Source organism: Magallana gigas, chromosome 6 (assembly GCF_963853765.1).
Source record: "Magallana gigas chromosome 6, xbMagGiga1.1, whole genome shotgun sequence".
NCBI classification, from domain to species: Eukaryota; Metazoa; Mollusca; class Bivalvia; order Ostreida; family Ostreidae; genus Magallana; species Magallana gigas.
In genome coordinates, this window is record NC_088858.1 from 23,653,565 (window position 1) to 23,681,128 (window position 27,564).

Consider the following 27,564-nt stretch of genomic DNA (forward strand, 5'->3'; position numbering starts at 1 on the left):
AATAGATGCAAAAGTTCGTACAATGTTAACTGACGAGAAATGGTTTCAATAAGCATGTTTGTTTTCTTTTAAGCTCCTGTGTAATGGTTGCTTTCCAATTTTAAAAAATAAACGATGAAAAACCATAAATTTGTTATGTGGAACAGGATATAATTAACTCTGGCCACGACGCAAAATATTTACATATACGGAGTAGGTGTGAAATATAGCCCCCATAAAACGGCCAAAAAATAAAAAAAAAATCAGAATTTCCCCTTTTATTTTGCACGTCCTTAATCCTCCTATATGTACTCTTTAATTAGAATCCCGTTCTCGTCAAGAAAAAACCAATCACGGGGGATATACAAATTGGTCATTATTCATGGTAGGGCTACACTGTTTACATTCATTTAGCTCCGCCCCACATTTGAAAGCCATTCAAATACACGAGCGCATTTAGGTACATTTTTCTCTTTTTCTTTTCCTTCATATATAAGCTTTCTGTGTTTATTTTTCTTAACGCTATATCAAATTCTAACTTAAGATTCTACTACAACAAGGGATTGATATAAAAAAAATTTAAAAAAAAAAATGATATTAAACGATCCCTTTTTTTATTATGGCAATGTTTGCATGGAATCAACTTACATTAAATAAATTTTGTGTTCTATTATAAAGTTTTTTTTAAAGTATTATAGTCGACTAGTTAGGGAAAAAACCCACTTGCTGCATGCTTGATACTGACTATTGTTCTCTGCTTTTAAATTTGAGATATAACATAAACTAATTAAAGTTCCAAGTTTTTGTCGATTCACCTTCAACAAAAAAATAAATAAATAATTCTAATGTGTGTATTAAAATAGATTGATGATTAAACATGGCTCTCTCTCTCTCTCTCTCTCTCTCTCTCTCTCTCTCTCTCTCTCTCTTTCCTACGTGAATGAGAAACAGGATGTAACAAATGAGACGATGATTAATCATTGTTATTATTCTTTATTAATGTAAAACTGAATTACAAATTTAGAATAATAAACAAAATTTATATTGAGTCCTAAATGTAAAATTGTCAATCAATTTATAATTGTCGACTTTATTTTCTTCATAAAATACCCTTGGTATGACCTGCGTTTGATGTATAAAAAGCCTTGCAAATCAATAATGTCTTGAGAAATTTTAAAATCATCATTGACTTTGAGTTTAAATGGCTCCATAAAATATTGACAAGTCGATATCAGAATACATGCAACATAAAAAATTTTACGAAGCCGTGAGTCAAGAAATTTTCCAAAGGATTTTCCCCAAGATGGGATGATGTTCGAGGTAAATTTCATTGAATACAAATATGGCTTACATGTATACGATTTACACACAATGTGTTTTTAAACAAATGTGTGGGTTTATTTATATATGTACTTTAACGTATACTTTTAAAAAGACGTCAATCCAGCAACTGTAATTTTTAAAGAATAACATATGTTGTTTTTACTTCAACAAAACTCATTTATATAGACTAAGAATCATAATCTATGTGCATATGCAACTTGATTTTAATTATTTTTGTAATGAAAGATTTAGAGTCTGAATATAGCATCAAAATGATGTAATCACCAAATCAAATTTTATATGATTTTTTTTTTTTTATATTTATACACTTATTTTTACTTCAAATAATTTCATTATGAAGGTGATAGATATACAATTCCCAACTTTCTGTTATTTTATTTAGGAAATTATATTAATTATATTACTCGTCCTGGGCATATATGAAAATAGCACCAAACAATAGAAACATTAAAGGTCATTGTAAGTTAGTACACTCCTATTCACCCAATGCACACTTTAAAGAGCTAAGCATAATAACAAAGAAGTTTTATAAAAATGAAATTGTTGTACAAATGGTGTAAAATACGGTAGAAAATCAAAATAGATGCAAAAGTTCGTACAATTTTAAATGACGAGAAATGGTTTCAATAAGCATGTTTGTTTTCTCTTTGGCTCCTGTGTGATGGTTGTTTTACAATTTAAAGAATTGACGATGAAAAACCTTAAATTTATTTTGTGGAACAGGATGTAATTAAATCTGGGCACGACGCAATATATTTACATATACGGAGTAGGTGTGAAATACGGCCCCCATAAAACGGCCAAAAAATAATGATAAATTTCAGAATTTCTCTTTATTTTGCACGTACTTAATCTTCCTACACGTGCTCTTTAATTAGAATCCCGTTCTCGTCAAGAAAAAACAATAACATGGGAGATATAAATTATTATTTATGGTAGGGCTACACTGTTTACATTCATTTAGCTCCGCCCCACATTTGAAAGCCATTTAAATACACGAGCGCATATAGGTACATTTTTCTCCTTTTCTTTTCCTTCATATATAAGCTTTCTGTGTTTTATTTTTTCTTAATGCTATCTTAAGTTCTAACTTAAAATTCTACTTCAACAAGTGGATTAATATAAGAAAAAATGAAAGATGATAAAAAACGATCTATTTTTTTATCATGGCAATATTTGCATGAAATTAACTAACAAATTTTGTGTTTTATTTTATTTATTATTAGTAGATAGTTATTAATAGTTATTATTATTATAGTTATTTTAAAGTATTATAGTCTACTGCTTAGATTAATTTTTTTTTTACACTAGCTGCATGCTTGATACCGAATAATGTTCTCTGTTTTTGAGATATAACCTTTAAAAAGACGTCATTTCAGCAACTTTAATTTTAAAGTTTGTTTTGTAATGAAATAATATATGTTGTTTTTACAACAACTCATTTTTATAGACTGAGAGTTAAAATCTAATTACTAAGTAGTTAACCCTTTGCTTTGTGCATAGGCATCTTGATTCTAATAATTTTTGTAATGAAAGATTTGGAGTCTGATTACAGCATCAAAATGGTAATCTTATTTGATTTTTTATATTTATACATGTACACTTGTTTTTACTTCAAACAATTTCATCTTGAAGGTGATACACATAAAATTCCAAACTTTCTGTTATTATAATTATGATTTTTTTAAAATTAATTTACGTTAGCATTTAGTACATACGACTAGATGCATGTAGTTCTTCTTAGTGTGAGGGAACTTAGTTTATATAGACTAGTTCGGAAAACAATATATATTTAAATACATTTAGGTCGTCATGTGAATTTTTATAGCGGTGTCAATGACTTGATAAGACCTTTAGCTCTAATTTAAAATTACATCCTGTTGTTCAAAATCATTGGGAATTCTACGAGTAGGTTGCATCGAGTGGGTGGTCATTTCAATATCTGGATAATGATTTTCCAAACCTATGAGTCATTTATTTAATTAGCATATTCTGTTGACGGGAATTAGATAAGATTCATGAGCGGATCCATCACTTTTTCTCCAGAAAGGAGGGGGGGGGAGGTATATTTATATTTTCCGGGGGAAGAGGAGGCGAGGCATATTTTCACTAATTTTCTATTATTTGTATTAATTCAAAAAATTTGAATCCACGCAAGGAATTATCATTATAACATTAGAAATAAGATAAAGGAATAATATCAAGTGAAAATGTGACAACTAAAAAATATTTATGTTAATGGATCATTAGTTGGGACAAGGAGCCCTGCGTCTGAAGAAAAATAGAAATGACTTTAGGACGGTCAGTAAGAAAAGGAATTTCTGATGCAATGATACACTAATGATATTTTTCTTGATAAATGGGGGATTTTTTAAAACCAAATGTTGAAAACAACAGACACCCTACGATCATTGTCAATACATGTATGACCGGGCACCGGACATCACAGAGGCCTGGCAGCGCCACCTTACTGGATCAATAGCAATATTACATTTCATTCCAGCTGCAGCTTTGAGTCAGGTGTGGCCAAATCGAGGCTGTGGTTGTCTCTGAAAGACACGCGCTTCCAACGTATCTTTCATGTAGATTTCGAATGAATGAAATAAATTCATCTTGTCACATAACACCTTTTCAATTACTGTGTTTTCCAATAGTGAACTTTTTTTTAATTTCAGCGCTGCTTATCAATTCAATTTTTCAGATCATACTTTTGCCATTCGACAGTAGAAATCATATTTTGTGAAAGCGGTGCATAAAATAAGATCTTGGGTGGGCTATTCTTTTACTCAAAATTTGAAAGAAATAAGTTTGGGCTGGGGTATTACGGAGCTCAAGGTTTTTCATTGTCAGCTTGCTCTTATAAACAGAGAGATCTATAATGAACACACACACAAACACAAACACACACACACGGATCAACCAGCTATCAATTTCTTTGGATGATGCAGTATATATCCCTGAGCAAAAAATGTGTACTAATTTTGCTCAAATCTAACTTTTATAAAGAAAATAAACCCCAGTCTTTTTTTTTTAATAACACATACTTTAATTTTTTTGTTTTTCTAACAAGACATAATAAACCGATTTATAAAATAAACTGGGTAAAAGGATACTAACAATGCTTCAAATTTTTGATTGTTTACACTGCTACATGTCAATAAGAAATGTAAAGAATAACTTGAGTATATACACATGCAAACATATAAGCAATACCATCATACATTGTGATATAATCACTTATGAATACAAGGCTATATAATAGAAGTAAATGGATTTTTTAAGCCTTAAACTTTGCTCTCCAGTAATAAAAAAAGAAGACACTAATTCAAGGAGCTTGAAAAAAAAAAACAACAAAAAATTAATGAGACAGAAATTGCACAAAACATGAAGAATAGTGTAAAAGGAATACCACACTAAAAAAATTATTATATATGGTCTTAAATGTAATACAAAAAATGAAAGAATAAAATTGTTGCTTAAAGAAGCTGAATAGGTAAATAAATACATGTACTCTTACTATATTGACCCATTATTCATCATTCTCTTCATGTCTAAAACATGATCTCTGTTAACTGTTACTCTACATCAACTTTAACAACACTACGATGATTTTCTTTGGGGATGGGGTGGGGGTAAATAAATCCTGATGTTATCATGTGTCTCATAAAGACTTTAGCTCTACTATGCATATCAACTTTTTGCTTAGATTAACTATCATGTGTGTTATGATGTATCTCATCTGCCAACGTTTTTTTATCATTATCATATAAAATATTCCTGTTATTGGATTTAATGATGTATTTTGATATTGTACTGTGCAAGTTTATGTTTGTAATGATCTGCCTTGTATACTGTGTACATGCATTATCAATCTTGCAGTCTATAATGAATGAGATACATGCGCTCCACCAGTCACATATTTTACACATGCTTTTAGTAAATCTATATCAAATGTGTATTGCATTTAGATAATTCGTATTTAGATAGTTTATTCCCTTACATCATCACAAAGAATTTCAGTGTAACATGGAATGTAAGATTTCATGCAATATGCTAACGTTTTCCAAAACTAATGATTTTCTTAAACATACTACCGGTAACACACCAAATAACATGTACATGTAAATTCTGGAGCAAATTTCTTCCCACCCTTTCCCATGTTATCACATACATACAAGCACTCTAGAAAAAAATCAATCCAACATTTCTGCTCAGTTCATTTTCCTTGACCACACAGTGCAGTGAGCCACGGTCCACTGATTTTTTCGAGCAGTTTCCCGGATGAAGAAGGGCATGTCGCAGGACTCCAGTAATGAAAAGCTCGGCCCCAGCTCTTTCTTCAGAGTGGCGAATCCGGTCACCGTCTGGCCATCTTTTTTATATCCTCCGAGCCAAGTTTCCTGTAAACAACAATATATTATTCAGCAGGAAACTTTTCAAGATACTTTAAATCTATGGCTCAATTTCAAAAATAGTCTAATAACTGTTAGGTTTCATTTATGGTAACTTGGTTTACTCATACATCATCAGAAATTTACAGTTTTTTGTCAGAAACATAAAATGATGGTTTGTTTGAATGTTGGCAGCATGAATTTACTGTATAGTAAGTTTAAATTTCACAGAAAAACAATGATATTTTAGAATCTACCTTATTTTCTTAATAGAGACAGTCAGACCAATACATAAACTGCAGCATGGTACACAACTCTTACTTTATCTGTGAACTCCTCTAGCCATGTATATGGCGACGTAATAATCAGGATTCCTCCTGGTGCCACTAAATCAGACAAACGCCGCAGGAAGTTGTATGGCGCATGTAGACGACAGATCAAATTGGCGGCCAGAACACATCCAAATGACCCAAGGTCATGACGAAGGTCGCAGGCATCTCCTTGCTCAAAAGTACATCTACCTCTCTCCTATTAGCAAAATAACAGTTCATAACTTTTTAATCAACACCACCATTAAAGAAAACCAAACAAATCTCAAAATGAGTTAAACACACAATTTTAAAAAAGCATTTTCCACAAGGTTACATGTAAATGTTTCAGTAATTGTGTAAATTCTCAATTGACTAGGACATGTATTAAACATTCTAGTTGAAAGCCAAAGTGACAATGGAAAAGAAAATAATGTTGATGCAGATTCGAGACAAAAAAAAAAGCAGTCATGCTTCATGTATATACTTCAATAAATGAAGGTTTAGACAAGCGAATTTTAACAAACTCTTCTCCGCTGCATTTCCTTTGAATGTAAAAAGTAATGTGATATTTTGGAGGTCTATATTTTCTATGCAATTTTGAGTTAGACACAGATGTTTAACTTGTTTTGTTTTTAGCAATATTATGTGGAGGAAAACAATTGTTACATCAGAAACAAATGCCTGTGATCTCTCTCACTTAATCTACTATGAGCACACTGGCTCTAAATTCTTACAATTCCGTCTGACACTTTGGCAATAAGAGGAGTGACAAGGTCCCCTTCCTCTTGTATAAAGTAGACTTTCTCTCCAAGGTCCCTCATGTGTTCGCATGCATCCACAAATGACTGGCTGTAATCAATGCCGATTACTTCCTGGAATTCACGAGCCAGCTCAAACGAAGACCTTCCAACTGCACACCCTATGTCCAGTGCTCTATTCAAAGTTTTCGTCTATAACATGTACAAGCAAAACATTCATTAAACTTGAAAAAAAACATCATTATTAATTTCATATGCATGGCATTTAGATACATAAGGTTTGTCTTAGGACTATTATTTTAACTGCATTTATCAGAAGTAAATAGGAATCGCAACCTTTCCGAATCCTTTAGTGTGTTTCAAACACATATCTGCACATCGTTTAGGAAAATCAAGGGAGTCCTTGGGCCCAAAGTCATATTTCAGAACTTCTTCTTTGGCCCCATAGTGGAAAACCAGGTACTCGTTCAGAAGTTTTTGCGACTCGTACACAGAACTTTTGTTGCGCCTCCTTCTCTCGCGCAACCATTTATACGTTGAAAAAATGGCAACTCCTGTCGTGCAGACAAGCGAGCCCATCACGATGTATTTGTGGTCAATTCCCATTACATACGGCATGGTTGCTGAGTCGTTCTTTTTCACTAAAACAATCCTAACGTAAAGTTAATGTAAATAGCCGAGGTGTTCCAAAAATATTTCGGTACCTACTACTTTTGGTACTCGGGTGATTCACTCCGATGACGCAATCGATAACTACAAGTTGTAGAGTTCTAAAGAGGAGTCTTGGTAAAATGGGTAGGCAAACCCGGGCCAGGGCAAAATAAAAGCCGGGGCAGATCGATAATTTTTAATTGTATTCGTTAATAATTAACCAATCACATTGATATTTTCAGGATATGTTACGGACCGGTATATTTTTATTCTCTGTAATACGTCCCTGTTGCACAACAATGCGTATTTAGAAATTTATTGACGATTTTTGATTTCCAAGTTGGTAAAATGGGTAGGCAAACCCGGGTCGACATTTTACGGATTTGTGGGCTTATCTAAGAAGAAACTTGACTTAATAATTCATATTTAATTCCGTTAAAACACGTGAAATACTAGTTATAAATTAACGGAAAGTAATCATTCTGCGATTAATAATAGGTTTTAAGAAAAACCGGGTCATTAAAACCGGATCCAATCACCCGGCACAAACTCAAAAATTCTGAAGTGAGGATATTATATTAATTAGCTATCAAAAATATCGTGACATTGCCAAGAATTTGAAAAAAGTTATTAATAATCATTTTTGGTTGTTACACATTTATTTTTACATTTTGAAATTAATAAAAAAATATATTTAAAGCACTATTTTTATGAATAATAGTTTTTTGTTTATTTATTTATTATTTATAAGATCTTATTATTTGAAAGAGGGATGCATCATATATATCTCAAGTCGAAAAATAACAGAAATATCACGACTCAGTATTACTAGTATATGAATTTACACTCGTTTCATATTTATAAAGAGACGAAACGAGTGTGAATATAAAATGCTACCGAGTCGTAATATTTCTGTTATTTTTCGACTTGAGACATATATGAAGGGTTAATAACGATAATAAATTTTTGAAAAAATAAAGGAAAAAATTGGATAAGGGAAAGGGGGGGGGGTGCACGGTCCTGTCCACAAGCACCTGTGGGTTAGGGTTGTGGTTAGCTAGGGTAAGGGTACATGCATATAATTTGTTTAAGTATAAGTAGGAATTTGGCTTCGGACACATGCGATTGTTTCTGTTAAAAAAAGTTCACCTTATACATGTAGCATACTAGTTAGCATAATACTAACATGTACGTTATAATTATTACACTATGGGTTACATGTAACAAGTAACTGTAGTCAAGGTAAAGGGTTATGGTAACCATTGTCATATAACCAAGGTATATGTAACCAAATAAAATAAGACCCCTTTAAATCCAAAAAATGACAATGTCATCACTGTTACCATATATCCCCAACAAAACATATCTGTACATAACCATTGTAATAAGACCTCCTGCCAAAAAGGAAAAGGTCTGTCAACTGTAATACGCTCTGTCACTAAGCAGCTAAGAGAAAACAGCTGTAACCATTTCGTAACTGGATGAAATAAAACTATATATAACTGGGTTGTGAAAACAAACGTTTATGTCATTTTATTTGTTACCTTAGTCACTAAAACAGAGTCTTGTTACTGGTTAAAAATGAAATGAAGTAAAAAAAAATCAGTGACGTTATTTTTGGACAAACGTGATTTGTTACAGAATAATGAACGTGGAATCAACCTATTTTGAAAAACATTCGTTTAGGGTAAAATATAGATAATGTTACATATCATTGTTTAAGTCTAAATCCACTGTAAGCGTAGAGATGTGAAAACACGAAGTGAAATTATACAGTACGGTAGCGAAACAATCTGCTACCGTGTTGTCTAGTCCCCCGCGTTATTTTTCGAAATATCCTTTGGAGTCTTTAATGTAAGTATAAGAACCAGTTTAATCGTGTGATGTTGACAACATCTACACGTTGCGAAGTCGCAATGCCGCGAACAGTGAAATTGGAAACCTTGTTATCATATTTATCAGAAAAATCGAGTGACGCCCCACAGAGCATGATGACAATAGGAAAATAATGCGAAAAGTTCGCCGACTTTTGTTCTTTGTTTGCATTGCATTCTTAATTATAAGTGGATTTTACATTTTTAATGGCGTTTTGCAGAGTATTTTTGATGCACGAAATGGCGTACACATCATCACTGAAATCGATCGCTTTGGAGAGGTATTGTACTCGTGGTTTTAATTTTCTGACATTGGCATGATTGTGTTAATCAAGCTTATCCACGGACGTATAGTGTAACGTCCCTGGCATTTCATGCTTTTATGTTAGATATCGTTCAACTTCCTTTTTTTAATAGCTCACCTGAGCCGAAGACGGAAGTAAACTTGTCTGATTAAATTTTGTCCATTGGCTTTTGTAGACTTATTCTCGTTGTCTTCATTCTAAACTTTTAACATTAGATCTTCTTCTCTAAAACAGTTGGACTAATTTCAACAGTTCAACTAAACTTGGCACAAAGTATTACTGACGGGGTGATGGGGATTCAAGTTTCTTCAAATAAAGTTCCACACCCTCTTAAAAGGAGATAATTTTTTATTACTGAAAAGTTGGTATAATTAAAAAAATCTTCCTCTCAAAAACCATATGGCCAGAAAAGCTGTCTTTTGTGTAGATAGAAGCATCCTCGGGTATTGTGTAAGTTTGTGTTTGCTCAAATCATGATCCCTAGGGCTACACATTTTTTATGTAGGAATATATAGAAAACATCTTCAAAAGTCTTAATTCACTAAAATCATATGGCCAGAAAAAGAATAAGAAATGCTTTATGACTAATTCCCAAGAACTGAAAGAAGTAATGGAGCTCATATGAGCTCAAAACATTGCGTGCAATGTTTAACTTAAGAATAATTTGGAGAAATATTTGAAAATCTTTGAAAATCAAATTATACTCTACTAAACTGTCGAAATATTTTGTATTTTAAACTCTAAATTAGATAGTCTAAAGCTATTGCTCAGGTGAGCAATGTGGCCCCAGGGCCTTTTGTTAAGATGTGTTGGTAATGTTATGCATCACACAACCATTTTGGATGACAGTTATCTGATCAGTACGATTGCTTGTAAAATATTCCTACGTTAGATTGCCTTTCCAAATTTATTTTCAAATGCTCAACAACAATTGTCCAAGGCGTATTGCACTAAAAAAACACTTATGGTTCAAAATCATTTTCGCTAGGTAAGCAGCTGCATGTATCAGTAATTAAACCTGGAAAATCTCTCTTCAGATGATTCAACCTTCATCTTCTTCTATTTTTTAAAATAGATATGTTGACTTTTTCAGATCAGATGATATGTTGATACAGTACTAACCAGACCCAACCTTACACCAGAGTAGACCCCGAGTAAGCCCCAGGTTTACTTTCAGGGCTTACTTGGTGGGGTCTAGCTGCCTTTTAAAAATTTGTATTCACTCGGGGTTTACTTTAGGTCCATTTGGGGTTTACTTTGGTTTTTACTCGGGGTTTACTTTTGGGTCCACTAAAAGCACTGAAGTGTGAAGCAGACCAGTTTTTTATCTTACTATGTTACCGCCTGTAAGCCCCACCTCTTGTATATTCCAATTAAATACACATGTAGGGTTTGCTTTCAGGGGTCTACTTCTAATCAGGGTTTACTCTCTGTGTCCACTCTGGATCTACTCTTTGTTTAGTTGGGTTTACTCTGGGTTAACCCTGGGTCTGCTCTAGCAACCCGAATAGTCCCTGAGCTGACCCAAAAGTAAAGCCAAGGTTTAGTAGGGGTCTACTTTCTGTTAGGTTGGGTCTGTTAGTTGTGTACAGGACATATTCTGGACACATACACATGATTCCTTTATATTAAACAAATGAGCAATTTGTTTTTCAGGTTCACTCTATTCCCTTAAGGAATTTCAACCCGGACAATTTTCTTAAAAATTACAGAGAGGAAAGAAACAAGGACTATGGCTATAATGTCAACAAGAGTTTTAACATACCTTGGAACAGAACAGTCGCCGATCAAAGACCACAAAGGTCTAGTTTATAGAGAAATCTCAGTTCATAATTAATTTATAATTAATGTAGGATCTACCATAATTTGTGAGGGTATTTGATTTTATCCAATGTTGGTAGTAGTACCTTCTTTTCTTTTTTTTTTAAACATTAACACCAAAATGAAAAATTGTGAAATAGATCTGCAAAATTTATGGTGTAATCAGACTGAAAACTAAAATTTCTGGAGTCAGGTACTTTTTTTTGAGTTGGTCTGTACAGGACAAACATATAAAATATAAGTTGTTTGATTTTTTTTAAGTTCCACAGATGATATTCATGCATTGCTGCCTTTTTCAGTTGCAAATACGCACTAAGACCTACTAAGGCTCTGCCCACTGCCTCCATTATCATTGTTCTCCAGAATGAGGCTCCGTCTGTTGTACTCAGGATGGTGATGAGGTGTGTGCTGGGTATCTTCAGGGTACAGCGTTTATAACTAAAAATGATATTCTCTTTGCAGAGTTACATAACTTGTATATAACAGTGGTCCAATGTGACTTATGGAAATAAAAAGCAATCAAAAATTGAAAATTGGAAATAGGCATAACAAAAAAAATTTTTTGTCATGTGTTGGTTATAATGTGTGTGTGTTGTGATAAAAATCATCTAGCTATGTGTACTGTTTAGCTTATTGCTGAATGTATTGAGACAGATTCTTTCAATCCTTTTGTAGCATCCTGAGGCAATCGTCACCAAATCTTGTGAAGGAAATTCTTATCATTGATGATGGTGGAAGAGACACTGGTATGTTTACAGAACCTTAAAAGACCTTCAAGCTAAATTTCCATTTGAAATGTAAACTGTGTTTGAGTGTAACCATGGTAACAATGATCTTGCTTGATTTCTTACAGATTTTTATCACAGATCTCTCTCCACAATTCCTAAAGTGTCTGTTTACGCAGGCCATAAAACCATTCCTGAAGGAAATGGTAAATCTTTGTTTATGAAATTTCTGTTTCTTTTCTACAATACATGCAGATGTATACCAGTACATTTGTATTTCTTTTCTGCAAAATTGTGAATTCTTTTATATGCGAATACTTATTTCTGCTACTCTGCAGTTTTGTATCAAATCGATAGAACATAAAATTCCAGGCTATGAACTTTCGTTATATTATTTAATTTAAAAAAAAAAGAGCATGATTTTTATATCCAGGAAGAATTCTAGCAATTTTTTGCGGAACCCTATATTCCTCACAAAAATTTTATAGGAATCTACGGTACATGCAGATGCATACATGTATTTTGCTGAACCACGGTGAAAGTCATCATATTAGAATATGATTTGATCAAGTCTTGATAAGGAGAGTAATTGTGGTTTATCAACTTAAAAATTTGTTTTATCTTATTAAAATATTGCTCTAGACCAATGATGCCAAAAAAAACCCCCCATAAAACCAAGAAGATCAGGAATCTGGTTGCTTTATGGACTTTGTTTTGGTAATAGGTCCAGTTGCCTCCTTTTTAATCGGAGCAGAAAAAGCTACAGGGGAGGTGTTAGTTCTCATGAATGGAGCAGGGGAGGTAAACAATGGCTGGCTGGAGCCTTTACTGGAGAGAATCCAAGTGGTAAACTATTTGTCATGTTCTGTAATCAATCAATCAATCAATCAATTAATTACACATTTAATTGAGTTATAAATCTGATTACTGTAAAATAAATAATTTCCTTGAGAGATTAATTTTCTGATTTTAGCAAATTACTGAATACATGGTCAATTTCAAAAAATTTCATTTTTATCTTATTACAAATCCCTGCATTTTAAGTACATTTGCTGGAACAGTTGTACATTGTAGTATCTTTAATTGATACACTATATGATGAGCTTTTCAAAGTTTATATGACATATAAAACCCAAAAGCAAACTTTTTAGAAAATAGAAATGAATTCCCCTGGAATATTTATGCTTTAAAAATAACTGAAGAGTTGAGAATTTAATGCAGTTTCTAATTTTGTCATGATTTGAAATTCTGCATCTTCACTAGTCAAGGGTTTCTGTTCCGTGCCACTCCTCACTAACCTGTGGCTAGTGAGAATGGAATTTCTGAGGCTTTAGTTTACAGCTTGCTTTTCCTTCAGAGGAAAAATGTTGTTGTGGGACCTGTCATAGATTACATTAACTCGGAGACATTTAAGTATGAGTTCACCAGCACCAACCAAAGGGCAGGTAAGTCAGTCAGAGTATTAGTTTACATCATTTATTCAGCATAACTTCTCGGGCCTTTTCTTACAAGCAGAGAACAACCTTAAATGTTTTACATAGACAGCCATGACAACCTCCTTTTTGTTTAAAGTTTGATATAAATACAGATCAGTGTATACTCTCTCTCCCTTCCCCCTTCTCTCTCTCTCGCTCGCTCGCTCTCTCTCTCTCTCTTATTGTCACATTACTCATTTGGTAAAAATATAGTTGGAATGTCAACAAGTACATGACTGTATTGCTTGGTTGAGACAATTATTGTCTAATATTTTCTTAGTTGATCATTACTCGTTGTAAAGTAAAGAGAGAGGGAGAGGAGGAAGATAGAGAGGAGAGTATACACAATAAACAGTACTTGTAAAATGATTTAGATCCCAGTCCTTTCAAATATATATCTTCATCAAAAGCCATTGAATATTCCAGGTATTGAAATTGATCGAGTCTTAAAATTGATTTTTATTCATCTATTATCAGTTTTTGACTGGGGTTTATCTGTAAAATGGCAACAGCTGACAACTGAAACAGATATGATCTTCAAGAAAACTGAACCTATTGTGTGAGTTGAGTAATACCGGTATATCATTTATACTTTTGCATTTATTACAGATTCAAAAATGAAAGATTTTCAACACCAAAATTTATTTATGCCTCAGAATCCATCTTTAACATTCTGTGTACTAGTTAACATAAAATAAAGGATCGATGAAAAAAAAATGAATTTAAAAGAATATATTAAGCCAAACTTTTATGAATTGAAAGGGAATTTATTTTCAAAATTAATAAAGGTACAATCAAAGTACTGAAAGTACTGTTAAAGGTAAAAAAACATTCACATTTCAGTAGCAAATCAGGAAACTAAGAAAAGAAATTTGAATAGGATAGGAATAATAATATATCAGTATTGACTAATTTTAATTTAAAGTTGGAAAAAGTTTTTTCTCTTTTCTTAAAAAAAACATTCTGAAAAATTGATTAAATGAAGAGTTTTGACTCTTTTCTTAAAAAAACATTCTGAAAAATTGATTGAATGAAGAGTTTTGACTCTTTTCTTAAAAAAAAATCTGAAAAAATTGATTGAATTTTGTTTTATTTTTTAAGAACACCAGTCTTTGAAGGAAGTGTCATGGCTGTTGACAGAAAGCACTTTGAGAGGCTTGGCAAGTTTGATCCTGGTCTGGAAAACTGGGGTGCAGCAAGTCTAGGTAATCAGGTGCTGTGTTTGTAAAACTCTTGCTGAAAGTACACTACAGAGTAACTGGTGACTTGTAATAATTCAAATTGTATTTTAAACACCACAAGTTTTCATCTCTATGATAAACATTCCAGAGCTGTCTTTGAAATCCTGGATGTGTGGAGGTACGGTTGAAATCCTTTCATGCAGTCATGTGGGCATCATAAAGAAAAACAAGAGATCTGCAACAAAGAAGAGCAACTCTATCTCTGTTATAAGGTAGAATATCAATGTAACAGAAAAAATATTCCATACCAATTAAAATAATTTAAAATTCAATTAGGAGGAACAAGAGAAGAGAAAAAGTTGAGCTGTATAAAAGGTGCCCCCATATATGTATACAGTAAAACACGCTTATAACGAAGTCCCAGGGACGGGCAATTAAACTTCGTTATAAGCGTAATTCGTTATATCCGTCAACTTTACAACATGAAATAGAGTCTTGGGGAATGAAATTCACTTCGCTGTAAGCGTCAATTCATTATAAGCGTGTTCGCTATAACCGTGTTTTACTGTATGTACCTGTAAGGTTGTCCGCACAATCATGTTTAGCGATATTAGATTTACAGGTAACTGAAAGTAGTTAGTATATGTCGAGCTTGGGTTGTGAACTGCAGTTGCTATTTATATATCAAACATGACATGGTGACATTTGCAAACTTAAGAGGGATGGTTTTGAACATGTTGATGTTCTGTTTGTGTGTCGCTCAGGATTGTATTCACAGAACTTTTTTGCAGTGGTATTGAAGTATTATAGAAAAATATTTTAAGAGTATAACCTCTTTTTCATTTAAATGATTAGAAGTCATGGATGTTTTTAAACTATTTGTCGTTGGATCTTAAGTTTACAGTAATAGAGCGAGGATTCTTTTTTTTATTTTTCAGAGATTTACGAAGAATAGCAGAGGTATGGCTGGATGGATATAAACGATTTTTTTATGCCAACCGTCCTGCAGCGCGGATGACTTCCCATGGCAGGTATATGGCGGTGTTTGTGTCGGACACACATGCTCCCAATTGTTTAACTATCTATTAAAAAAGGACAGTTCTAAAATTTTGAAAATAATACATTTTCAGTCAATACAGCAACTATTTTCCATCTATGTCTCTTGCAACAATGTTTTTTCTTCCTCTGAAATTATGAATAGATGCAGCCTTGTCATGGAACATTTCATATTAGAGGGTGTAATTGGCCAATGATTTTTGGTGAAACTGAAAAAAACTTTGGTGTTGATCTTTAGTATGGCTGAGAGGAGGAAGATGCGGGGTCAGATGAAATGCCAGTCGTTTAAATGGTACCTTGATAACGTCCTCCCGCAGTTAAAGCCTCTGTCTGATGATGACTTTATTTACGGGCGGATTAGACAAGGGACAGACATGTGTATGGACATTGCTCTGGGACATGTTCCTGTGCTGGCCAGTCTAAGCCAATGTTCCGAGGAGAAAAACTCTCAGGTATAAAGTGGCCACTGTCTGTTTGTCTGTTGAGTGTTGTTGACAGTGATAGGAATTTTTTCTAAAAATTAACCATTACATTGCTGATATTGTAGGTAAAGACTATAAGCCATAGCATTAATTTACCATTTCTTAGGCCATAAAAAATTAATTTCTTGGTTTTCAAGCCATTATTTTAAAAAACAGAGATGGCAAGGTGGTGTTTTATTTTTTCTATTATTTCATTTAAAAAAAGGATGCAGGATTTATTCCTTCATTTTTACATGTCGGAATTCTTATCATAATACAGAAAAAGCAATGTTTTAATGCACATAGATAGTTACCTTACATTGAATGTGACGGTCTTAGATTTATGAGCTCAAACTAAATAAGTAAAAGAAATCATCTTCAGGAAACCTCAAAGCTACGAGGTTTGACAGAGCCCTGTGTTAAAGCACAATAAAACATTAAGTGTAGTACAAGCTGCACAAACTCCCCTTCTATATGCAACTGAAATTGAGCAATGCTCCTGTTCGTATCTAAACTGAAATCATTGCTGTCACAATCGTAACTTGAACACAGCATGTCGTAATTAGATTCAGAGGCCATTGCAATGTTTGCAATTATGTTCTTTTTTTACATCAAGCATTTTACAGACTTGAGTAAAAGTGCAGTCCTGATTCTGGATATCTTTCCTGGAAATCGCAAGCCCACTTGAGAAATTTCATTTACAGATAAAAATATGCAATGCGCAATGTTAAATCAGATGGGGGCGGCCTGAGATCTAGGGAATTAAATTTTATTGCTGTACTGGTGTACTTATTATGACACAATACAAGTATTTTTAAGATTTTACTCTTCTGCAAGTGATTAAAAATTAAAAGCAAACAAGACTTGATTTACATGTTCATGAAGATCTTCATGTTAAAGATGAACTTTTGTTGGCAATGTAAATAAAAATGTACATGTATAATGCTTTTTATGAAAATATATTTATCAGGTATTTCAACAAAATACTTGTATTACTATATATATATATGTGCAAGTGAAATGTTTTCTGATGGGAGATAACTCTTGAATGTCTAACAACATAGGAATGTATCACGATTCCTAAGGTTCTACTCTTTTGCAGTATATAATACTAATCATATTGTAAAATAAACTGGGAAAATATTACATATCAGCAATTGTTTCATATACATATGTCATTTAATTATTTGTTATACTTTCATGTTAAATACTGAAATCTGATTGGTTAAGACGCAGTTAATAATATTTTCTATTACCCTCAGCATTAGCAACGCACTTAGCAACGGGTAACATTAAAAAATGTTACATGCGCGAAAATTAAGCGCGTACGGTTCGCTGTAGAATTCACGTTATTCCTATATAAAAGCAGTAAAATTTTCTTAAAAATTAAGACATTCAGTATAACAAAATAAATAGTGCCTGTTTGGGAGGATAACAGTTGAAATTGACACCCCTCGAAAACCATTGTCAACCTCCGCTTCGCGTTGTTGACAATGGTTTTCTTGTGGTGTCAATTTCAACTGTTACCCTCCCAAACAGGCACTATTTATATACTATCATCTAAAACCTTGGCTAACTGTATGCCCTGCAAAAGAGCAGCTAGTTCCTAGGTAGTACATGATTGTAATGGTGAAAGGTTTATAATATCTGATTTGTAGGAGTGGACTTGGAAGAAGAAGGGGATGATCAAGAACCATGGAATGTGTCTGACAGCTGACCTAAAGGAGACCCATGGTTATGTCCTAATGCAGTATTGTAACGGGGCTACTTCACAGGTAAAATCTAACATTATACCTTACCTTTTGTGTTAACTTAATAACTTATAGAACTGGATAGTACATGTGTATAAAAGATGAATAGTAAAAAAGATGCAATATCAAGCATAAGTACATTTTTCTTCTTGAAAATATTTTAAGGCTGTCTTATTATTTTGTGGAGCTAGCATAACTAACTACATGTAGCATTTTTTAATGGCAGAGAAAAAAACAAATTTCAACTGTTAGAAATTAAATGTTAATGAAAAAATTGTAAAATTCTAATGAGGCTTTATACAATCACAAGAATCATTTGTATCCATTTCCATCTTTCTTTAATTTTTCATTTCCCCATGTTTTAGCTGTGGTTCAGACAGAATGATTTGATTGTTCATGAGGTGACCAAGCAGTGTATTGACAGTCACAAGGCAGAGATGGGTCTGGTGTTGTCGGAGTGTGAGGATTTCATCCAGTCTCAGAGGTGGACCTTGCCAAAGGTGGACGACGTGACCAGTCAATAGTGGAAGGAGAGGAGGGGGCTGATAATGTGTTAAAAATATGATCAGTCAATACAGTTGGTGGGGGGGGGGGGGGGGTTGCAGGTTGCAAGCTGCAAAAGATGACCTGTCAAAAGTGGGAGTCGGGGGGGGGGGGGGGGGGGTGTCATTTGATGCAGAGCATTTTTACTGCATATTGTGATGCTTGGGTGTGTGTGTGTGCATGCATGGGTGTCAGGAGGATGGGGGATTGGGGGATGGAATTTGATAGAGTGGGGTGGTTCTGTATGGATAAGACAATTTGTGTATGGATGTTGTGTGACTTATTTATGTGAAAAAATAGATTCTAAATTTTCAAAGAATATTTTTTTTTCAAATTGGTCTTTCTTCTTTAGTTTTGTAAAAGATACTCATCTGCCTGTGCAATAATTTTTATGAGATCAGGAATTTTTGTAACTCTTTCCACCTCACCAATCATTGAAAAAGATTTCAAAATTCCAAATCTTTTGTTAAATAAAAATCAAATACGTTGAAAAATAGTAATTCAGCATATAACCTGCTTCATCTGTTATGCTTAAGATATAATTTGATATTTCATTCAGAATTAAATACAATAATCTTAAATAACAAATTTTTTTAAAACTTTCAATAGAGAAAATTATTATCCTTATTTGTTTTGTTATTTTTCGTTGTCTTTAAAGCTTTTTTCTTTAACAAATTTTGATTACTGTACATACAATACAAGATGATGAATTGAAAGGGGTTCCTTTTTAATGTATGTTTTGATTAAGTACGGAGAAATCCAGATAATAAAGACATGAACAACAGTATTTATGCTTTTAGAGTTATCTTTCTTTGATCAACATTCATAAAAAAAGCTGGCGAGGGGATCAGTTACGTTTGTCAGTATCATGTAAATCTACACAAGAAATCAATTTTAAAAATCAATTCTGACATTTTAATTATGAAGGAATATATTTATAAAGTGACGTGCATGTTTAATGTGACACTGTGTTATAATTTCTTATGTGATAAATTCTCTTTACGTTCAGTCGCTGTAACTGAAATTTCATATTGATCAACGTTGAAACTTCGACGGGTCGGCCGTGACAAATGAAACTTTAGGCGGGAATGTTGCCATGGTAACACGTGGGAGAAAGAGAGAAGCTGGATCAAAGGAAGTAAATATGTTTTTGTAATGAAACAAGTACATTTTATTGAAAAGTGAATTTATATATTTTTTTGAATATCAACAAATCCATCTTCAGAATGCGTAATTCCTCAATTAAAAATGGGAGGAAATTCCTAAATTAGAATGGGAGGAAATACTCCTTAAAAGGAGTATAATTTTCTGTACGTGTAAATTTGAAAATTCCTGATGTAAAGATATGCTGAGGTGCATGACTTCGATCAATATATGATTTTGGAAAATTGCATAATATAAATAGACTGAGATGAATATTGCTATAAAAAAAAATAAAGAATTTGGTTTGACTATTAATACATGAATATATTTAATGAAATAATGTTGATATTGTTTCTTCACGGTTTTGTTGCGGTACATACCAGAAATGGGTCTCTGAAAAGAAGAAAATCTATAAACTGATACCCAGAAATAAATTAATAATTTTTTTTTATAATTAAAAATCGTCTGTTATTTGCATTGTTCGATGATTTGGTTTTTGTTTTAGATTTTTTAAGCATATACACTGGTTAGTTTTATTGTGCTGAGAGTGTAAATAGTCCGTTGGTTAAAATATAAATAATTGTATAATGCAATTTTATTGAATGAATAAGGTGTTTAGGTCACCTGAGTCACTCGGGTGACCTATTGCAATTGGTCTTCGTCCGTCGTCGTGCGTCATGCATTAACAATTTTAATTCTTCTTGAAAACTACAAAGCCTATTGTTACCATATTTGGTGTGAATCATCTCTATGGTAAGAGCAATCTAAATTTTGCAATCATGGCTCTACCATCCCTAATATGCAAAAAAAAAAAGAAGCCAATTTTTCAAAACTCATCTTCACATATGTGAGGAAAGGACTGAATGCATGGTTATCATGTCCATGAAGCCCTCGACCAAAATTGAGAAATTCGTGGCCCCTGGGTCAGGGGTTCGGGATCTAGGGTGGGGCCAATATGGCCATATAGTATAAATACATTAATTATGAAATCTTTTTCTCTACTCCAATATATATATATTTGTTAAAAACCAAATGCATGGTTATGATGTCCATGAAGTCCTCTACTTAAATTGTGAAATTCATTACCTCCGTGAGAGGGGTTAAGACCTTAGGGCAGGGCCGTTATAGTCATATAGTGAAAATGTATTAAATCTTAGAAAATCTCCTTCTTTACTCCCACACATGTGGGAAATAAACTGAATGCATGGTTATGATATCCACGAACTCCTCTACCTTAATTGTGAAATTCATGGCCCCTGGGTCGGATTCATGCCGTAGGAGGGGGGGGGGGGGCAATATGGGCTTACAGTGTTAACTTTCACACATCTTTAAGAAAAACAGACGTCATAATGATGTTAACCTTAGGTAGTCCTATACTAAAATTGTAAATTTCATGTCCCCAGCTAAAGTATGGGTTTTGCCTTTATGTGGGGCCAAAATGGATGTATGGTGTTAATGCATACAATGTTTAAAAATTATCCACCCACCTCTAAGGAAAACTGAATTCATAATTCTATAGACCAGGAAGCCCTCTACCAAAATTATACATTTAATGTCCCCAAAGGTAGGGGTTCTGACTCTAGGGCAGGGCCAAAATAGCCATATAGTGTTAATGCATTTAATGTTTTAAAAAATCGTCTTCGATAAAACTGACTGCATATATAAAATGAAAAAAATAAAGCCATCCATCAAAATTTTTAATTTCATGTCTCCCAATGTAGGGATTTGAATCTAGGACGGGACCAAAACACTCATATAATGTATAGGGTAGGGATCTTAATGCAGCTATAGGGTGCGGCTAAAATGGTCCGTAACGCTACCAATTAAGTTTTTACAATGTACAACTTCACAGCATTTATCAGGGCACGGCATGCCTTAATTTATGCACCACAAAGTAGAAAATTAGAATTTAATGGCCACCAATTTTGTGTTGATCGATTTATGTTCAAGTTACAAAACGAGGAAATTGATAAATTCGTTATAAATAATTAAATTCGCGTTGTTGGTTTGCACCGAATATACTGATGTATAATTAATTGTATGTTTTATCGACTGTCGAACAATTTTTTTTTTTCCGGAATACAGATCCGTGTATTTTATGACATGTCCATGAAATTATGGAGAGCATTTGATGCATGTTAACGTAGCAAGAAAAATAAGTGTTTTGTGAATACCGCCGTTATGCACTACTTATTACATGTACATGTATGTGTAACCTATGAAATTCCCAATTGTTTTTAATTATTTATCCTTTATGAGATATATATATATATATATATATATATATATATATATATATATATATATATATATATATATATATATATATATATATATATATGATTTCTGTGCTCGAAAAAATTGTATTCATTGATGGCAAAGCTTTTAGCCATTGTTTATAAATACATATATATATGTATTTTAATATTGAACCAAGTTTATTATTTGCGGAATATGATAAGCGCATCACTGTTTAATTTAATTTATTGTTACTGAAATTTGAGGGGGAAAAAAGTTTAAACAAAAACGACCCTGAGTTATTTGAAAAGAGTAGAAAAGTGGGTCAATATTGATTGATAAATGCTTGCAGAACACGCGGTATGGATTCTTAGTCAAATAAAGGAAAAGCAGAGATTATCGCATGACGTCAAGCTCATGCAAATATATTAATGAGTGAGCCAATGTCCTTAACAAAATCTTGTCAGACCCCCCCCCCCCCCCTTCCTTCCACCTTTATTTTTTTTTAAATGTAACGACATATTTTGCGTGGTTGTTTTAATCAATTTCTACAAACTGCTGCCTAATTAGGTTTATAAATTTGTCACCTTATTGGAAGTGCAGGATAAATGGAGTTTTAAGCACACTGACACATTGTGGGCGTAAGAAGATCAAGTTGGATGATTTAAAATAACGACATCGTTGCATTTGATATCGGCAAACATGAGAGAGCCTCGAATTGCGTCATGCAGTAAAAAAATATATTTTATATGCAGAAAATATATACTATTTTGCACAGAGAGAGAGAGAGAGAGAGAGAGAGAGAGAGAGAGAGAGAGAGAGAGAGAGAGAGAGAGAGAGAGAGAATTTTAGTAAATACAAATCTAATCATGCATCCATTACAAAGCATGGTCAATGCGTTGTGAAAAAATATAGCCAAGCTGTTTTACATCATTCATCTGTTACAGTAAGTAAACTATGATGAAAGACTGTCGGTCACTGAAAAAAATAATAATTACTCGGTATGTGACAGGAGTAATTACTGGCAGTAAATATTTCAGTGTCTTTAGTTGGTAATTTTTAAACACATTATTTTAAAAGTAGTTTTTTAAAACTTATTTCACAATAATCATTTCTTAAATCACCACTGTTGGATTATAGTTTCTTGATTATTTCTGACAGCTAGTGTTGAGATTTATTTACGTGGTTTAGGATAAGTGATGATAAAGTAGGAAAAAAAAGCAATGATATTTTTTTGGTAAAAACATTTACATAGCTTATATAGTCATTTTTTTGTCTTAGTTGAGCTTTGTTTGATCCCAAAACCTGTACCTCTTCTCCACGTGTGTGTGTGTGTGTGTGTGTGTGTGTGTTACATTTACATGTAACTGCATGATGGAAAATCTCTCTCCAGTCAAGGCCAGATGGAAAGACTATACATGTATATATAAGTAAAACATCTGAAGATGAAAACGAAAGCGCTTACGTTTTACTCTGACTTTGTGTATTTATTCATTTCAGTTTTCTATAAAAATTAATATACAGAAACAAAAATTGCATGTAATAAGTCATAGCTTTGAATCACATAATTTGATTAGAATATTATTATTGCTCTCTGCCCCCCTCCCCCCCCCCCAAAAAAAAAAGAATGCAGAATTTAATCTGAAACCGATTTACCCATATAAACTTGTTATACATGTATATTAACCCGAATTCATGCCTGGTTGTACACACCATTGTTTTAAAAGATAACATTAGATTGAAAAAGTTGAATTTTTTTTTTTATTAAAATACATATTAAACTACAATATAAATTGAGGGGTAATGGATGAATGACACATAGCCAGATCCAATGTCCCTTTATCTAGATAACAGTACATGGTTAAGGTTCTGAACAACCTTCATAACAACAACATAGTATATATATATATGTATATATATATATTTATAATTATATATATATATAATCTGCACCAATGTCAAGAAAGGGGGCGGGGCTATGACTGCACCAAGAAACCTTTGCTAAAACTGCGCCTGCATGGAAATGGCCCCCACGACAAAAATGCTAATCAAGAGGACATCAAGAGCATAGCTAGAGCCAATAATGAAAAGTCTGTTGCACTTATTCAGGGTCGCAAGTGGATATGTACTCTTAAAAACAGACTCCCCCTTTCAACATATTATGTAATGCTTGATCAAAAAACAGGAAAACAATTATCTACCAGAAATGCAGGCCTTTTTTCTGTTTTGTCAACCAAATAAACCCCCCTATTTTCTTGTTTGTTCATTTTTTCAGACAATTTACATCTAAGACTTGCACTGCATTATAGACCCATGGAAAAAAAACCCATTAACCTAATTTTTTCATTTTATTTTTGTGCTTTTATTCAAGACAAACTCTTAAAAAAAACGTTATCAGACCCCTTATTTAATCCAACAAAACAATGTACTAAGTAAATGTACTGTACCCCCACCCACCCCATCCCCCATTTTTTAAAGAATTTGTCATGCAGGCCAATTCCAAACATGCTCCTTCAAAGCACAGTGACCCCAATTCTACTTTGCCCTATCTAAATGCATAATAACAAATTTAATTCAAAACAAAGCAACCGACTAAGAGAGGACTTACAATTTGTACCAGTGAAGTTGACAAAGAAAAATTAAGGAGCTTGAAAAATATTTGCAGCGTCATCTTGCAGAGAATTAAAAATTCTACAAGTGTGCCTCTCATCATATCATAAAAGCAAAAAGTTAATTTTGTCAGCTACAGTAAAACAGTGTTATGCTAGCAAATATTACACTATCAGTGAGTCACTAAATCCTTTTTCTCTAGTATTAAAACCATCAAATTGAGGGATATAAAGCTAATTGGGTTTAAAATGAATCCAACTGCTCTGTTCATATGAGATTTTTTTTACTGTAGCTTGAATTTGTAATAGACTGGTTAATGTATGTCTTAACTTTATCAGCAAATTTTCAAGGAATCAGTATATGTATAGACATTATGGTAAAAATACTGAAAAAATATAACACTGTAATTCTGTTTGCAACAATCAAGCAACAACTGAAAATACTTCACTAAAATTTGTTTAGGCTAGAGCGTGCAGCTTAAAAATTCTTCCAAGATTTCTAAAATGGTCACTTTTAATACAATAAATACATATAAAAAGATTAATTAAAACCCTGATAAATAAAATTTTAAAGATCATATGACTTTTAGAATGAATATCATTGAAACATTTTAAAAGATATGAATTAATTAGTTTATAATCCCACATCGAAACATTTTCAACATTTTTTTCCACAGTGCATGTCTGACAAAGTATCAATTTATATAATACATAGGCCTACACATATATAAAAATCAAAAGTAACTGAAACTCAAATAGCACTTTTATATAACAACAAACATGATTCATAACAAGAAAAAAATACATAAAACTTGTTATTTTGAAGAGAAAACAATATTTGTCCTTCTCGGCCAATAATTTTCCAGGAGTTAATTTGCGCTGTTTTCCAGATATAATTTTAGAAAGAAATTGAGAATTTTCATGATCTATGGGTATACATACTTTTAATATCCCAGACAAAAATTTCAATTATCTATAATAAAACTCCTAATTTTGATAAAAAAAAAAAACACCATAAACTGTTGTTTAAAAAAAACAAATGATTTTTCAATGCATTTACAAAAAGAAATTGAAGTTTCATATATTTTTTTAAAACAGAAATATTTACATTTGGTGCATGCTTAGAAAAAAAAAGTATTTATTCATAGCCAGTTTTCCATTTAACACTACTACATGTATGTGAATTTAACACAAACAAGTGCATTTATGTACATTGTTAAGGGAATACAAAACACCTGTACCACACCTTAAAGCAGACAAAAGAATTTAGCTCAACAAGAAAAGACAACTATGCTCACATTTCACATAGTAACATTTAAAAAAAAAAAAAATTTATACACCCATACAATATCTTTCTATTAAAATGCCCCCAATTGACATGGTGAAGTTCTCTTATCTGTAGCTTTAAGCTACCACAAGGAAAAAACATTCTAATAATATAAATAACAATTTGTTCGCCTAATTGATACATATAGTGCCATGTACATTGAAAAAAAAATGTTTAGAGCTGAATGTTTCTGTTCCAGCTTTTTTTTTTCTTCTTTTTTTTTAATCAAGAGGACAATAAACATACAATTGAAAAAAAATCCAACTCGCTGGGGATTTTTAAAGTTTGATGAATGAATTTCGTGAAGATGAAGATATATGACAAGATAAAAGCAAAAATCTATTTTCTATTTACTTCAATTTAGAAATAAAATAAAACTCTTGCACTCCAAATACTGCTTGCATTGCTTTTTGTTCATAGTGCACCTGGAATCTAAAAATGCAGTATATATGTATATAGACACTGGCTGTAAAAAAGATGCTCTTAAAATTTTGCAATGCACATCCTGAAAATGTTTTGTCATGAATCAATTTCCCTTACCAAACACCCTTAACATTTTTAGTTAAAAATAACAGAAAAAAAAGTTCAGTAGAATCGGATATATATACAATACATTGTAACAATAGAAATTCAGGACATTATACCACATGCAGGTATTAAAATTCATTTAAATGTTTGTAGTATTTTTTAAATTGTTGAATTTAAATTACAAACACATTATACATATACATTTTCAACGTTAAATGCATAATTATTCTTTTTTATTTTCTTCTTCTTCTTCTTAAATTTCTCATCCTCTATGTGTACATCAGAAATATCATTGCACGCATCTGCAGCCAAAAGGAGTCAGGATATCACGATATCACGTAGGTCATTTTAGTTACACTAGGATCACCATGGTGATTGAGACAATACACATACACTTTTTTGTTGAAATTTTCAATCTCCCTCATTTGAAGATTTCTTCTCTAAAAAGTCTTGTGCATCTAGCATTTCCTTCAGTAAATCACAAAAAGTCACAACGCCCTCGGACTTGAGTCTCTGAAAGAACGCGATCCCCCGTTCGCCGGCCTGTCGTATATGGGTCAGTAACAGAAGAACTGCCGGTACATGCCGGACATTGTCCGGGTGGTATTTTTGCGCAGTGTCCACAATGGCATCCAGAAGAGACTGTTGCATATTAAAGATCTGATTATAGCTTGCGAGACGTCGCACCTCTGAAAAATTCATATTATAGAAATGTTATAACATAAACATCATATATCATTCATCATAAATATCAGCTTAGGTTGATGTAATTGGGAATTACAGTTGTCAAACTTGAATATTTTTATAAAAAGAAAATTACCGATTGAAACTGTAAAAATATCATATGAAATATTCATATGTAAAAAACTACTTGTTTAGACCCAGAAACTGTAGTTTAAGGTCATGATCTACATTTAGTAAATAAAAGTTGCCTACAAGTTTTTGAAATTTAAGATATAAATTTTTTTCAATGATCCTTCAAAACAATATATAGCTCTGTTTGATAAGGTGTACTGGGGCTTATATGTTTGCTAAACACATTGAAATGAAAAATCACGTTTTGAATTGACAAATTGAATATACTGGTACATGT

The 27,564-nt window shown here is 32.7% G+C and overlaps 3 protein-coding genes across 6 annotated transcripts in view; 1 reads left to right on the forward strand and 2 right to left on the reverse strand.

Annotated features, from left to right (window-relative positions):
* Nucleotides 1-5,295: 5,295 nt before the first annotated feature.
* On the reverse strand, nucleotides 5,296-7,457 carry LOC105337654 (uncharacterized). Its single transcript, XM_011442486.4, has 4 exons — nucleotides 7,120-7,457; nucleotides 6,760-6,975; nucleotides 6,036-6,242; nucleotides 5,296-5,723 (listed from the first exon to the last, which is right to left on the reverse strand). The coding sequence occupies exons 1-4, from the start codon at nucleotides 7,399-7,401 to the stop codon at nucleotides 5,535-5,537; spliced, it is 894 nt and encodes a 297-aa protein (XP_011440788.3). The 5' UTR covers nucleotides 7,402-7,457; the 3' UTR covers nucleotides 5,296-5,534.
* Nucleotides 7,458-9,297: 1,840 nt separating this feature from the next.
* On the forward strand, nucleotides 9,298-18,666 carry LOC105337655 (polypeptide N-acetylgalactosaminyltransferase 2). Its single transcript, XM_011442487.4, has 14 exons — nucleotides 9,298-9,589; nucleotides 11,270-11,415; nucleotides 11,734-11,835; nucleotides 12,110-12,180; nucleotides 12,288-12,365; nucleotides 12,884-13,005; nucleotides 13,517-13,604; nucleotides 14,112-14,193; nucleotides 14,736-14,839; nucleotides 14,964-15,087; nucleotides 15,754-15,846; nucleotides 16,110-16,323; nucleotides 17,991-18,107; nucleotides 18,449-18,666. Exons 1-14 carry the CDS (start codon nucleotides 9,443-9,445, stop codon nucleotides 18,605-18,607), a joined length of 1,647 nt encoding a protein of 548 aa, XP_011440789.3. The 5' UTR covers nucleotides 9,298-9,442; the 3' UTR covers nucleotides 18,608-18,666.
* Nucleotides 18,667-23,745: 5,079 nt separating this feature from the next.
* LOC105326453 (estrogen receptor beta) overlaps nucleotides 23,746-27,564 on the reverse strand; it is a 45,815-nt gene continuing 41,996 nt past the window's right edge. For all 4 annotated transcript variants that reach the window (XM_066086916.1, XM_011426503.4, XM_066086917.1 and 1 more), the window contains one exon: nucleotides 23,746-27,160. In XM_066086916.1, the coding sequence (XP_065942988.1) occupies nucleotides 26,883-27,160 (278 nt within the window). In that variant the 3' untranslated portion in view covers nucleotides 23,746-26,882. The remainder of the gene's footprint in view (nucleotides 27,161-27,564) is intronic.

Bases quoted from the DNA above. Each gene is read 5' to 3' on its own strand.
- LOC105337655 (XM_011442487.4), top strand. From the start codon at position 9,443: ATGCGAAAAGTTCGCCGACTTTTGTTCTTTGTTTGCATTGCATTCTTA. The intron at 11,416-11,733 runs GTCTAGTTTATA...TGCCTTTTTCAG, and splicing joins GCCGATCAAAGACCACAAAG to TTGCAAATACGCACTAAGAC. The intron at 12,181-12,287 runs GTATGTTTACAG...GATTTCTTACAG, and splicing joins TGATGGTGGAAGAGACACTG to ATTTTTATCACAGATCTCTC.
- LOC105337654 (XM_011442486.4), bottom strand. From the start codon at position 7,401: ATGCCGTATGTAATGGGAATTGACCACAAATACATCGTGATGGGCTCG. The intron at 6,976-7,119 runs GTTGCGATTCCT...TACATGTTATAG, and splicing joins ACACTAAAGGATTCGGAAAG to ACGAAAACTTTGAATAGAGC. The intron at 6,243-6,759 runs GTAAGAATTTAG...TTTTGCTAATAG, and splicing joins CCAAAGTGTCAGACGGAATT to GAGAGAGGTAGATGTACTTT.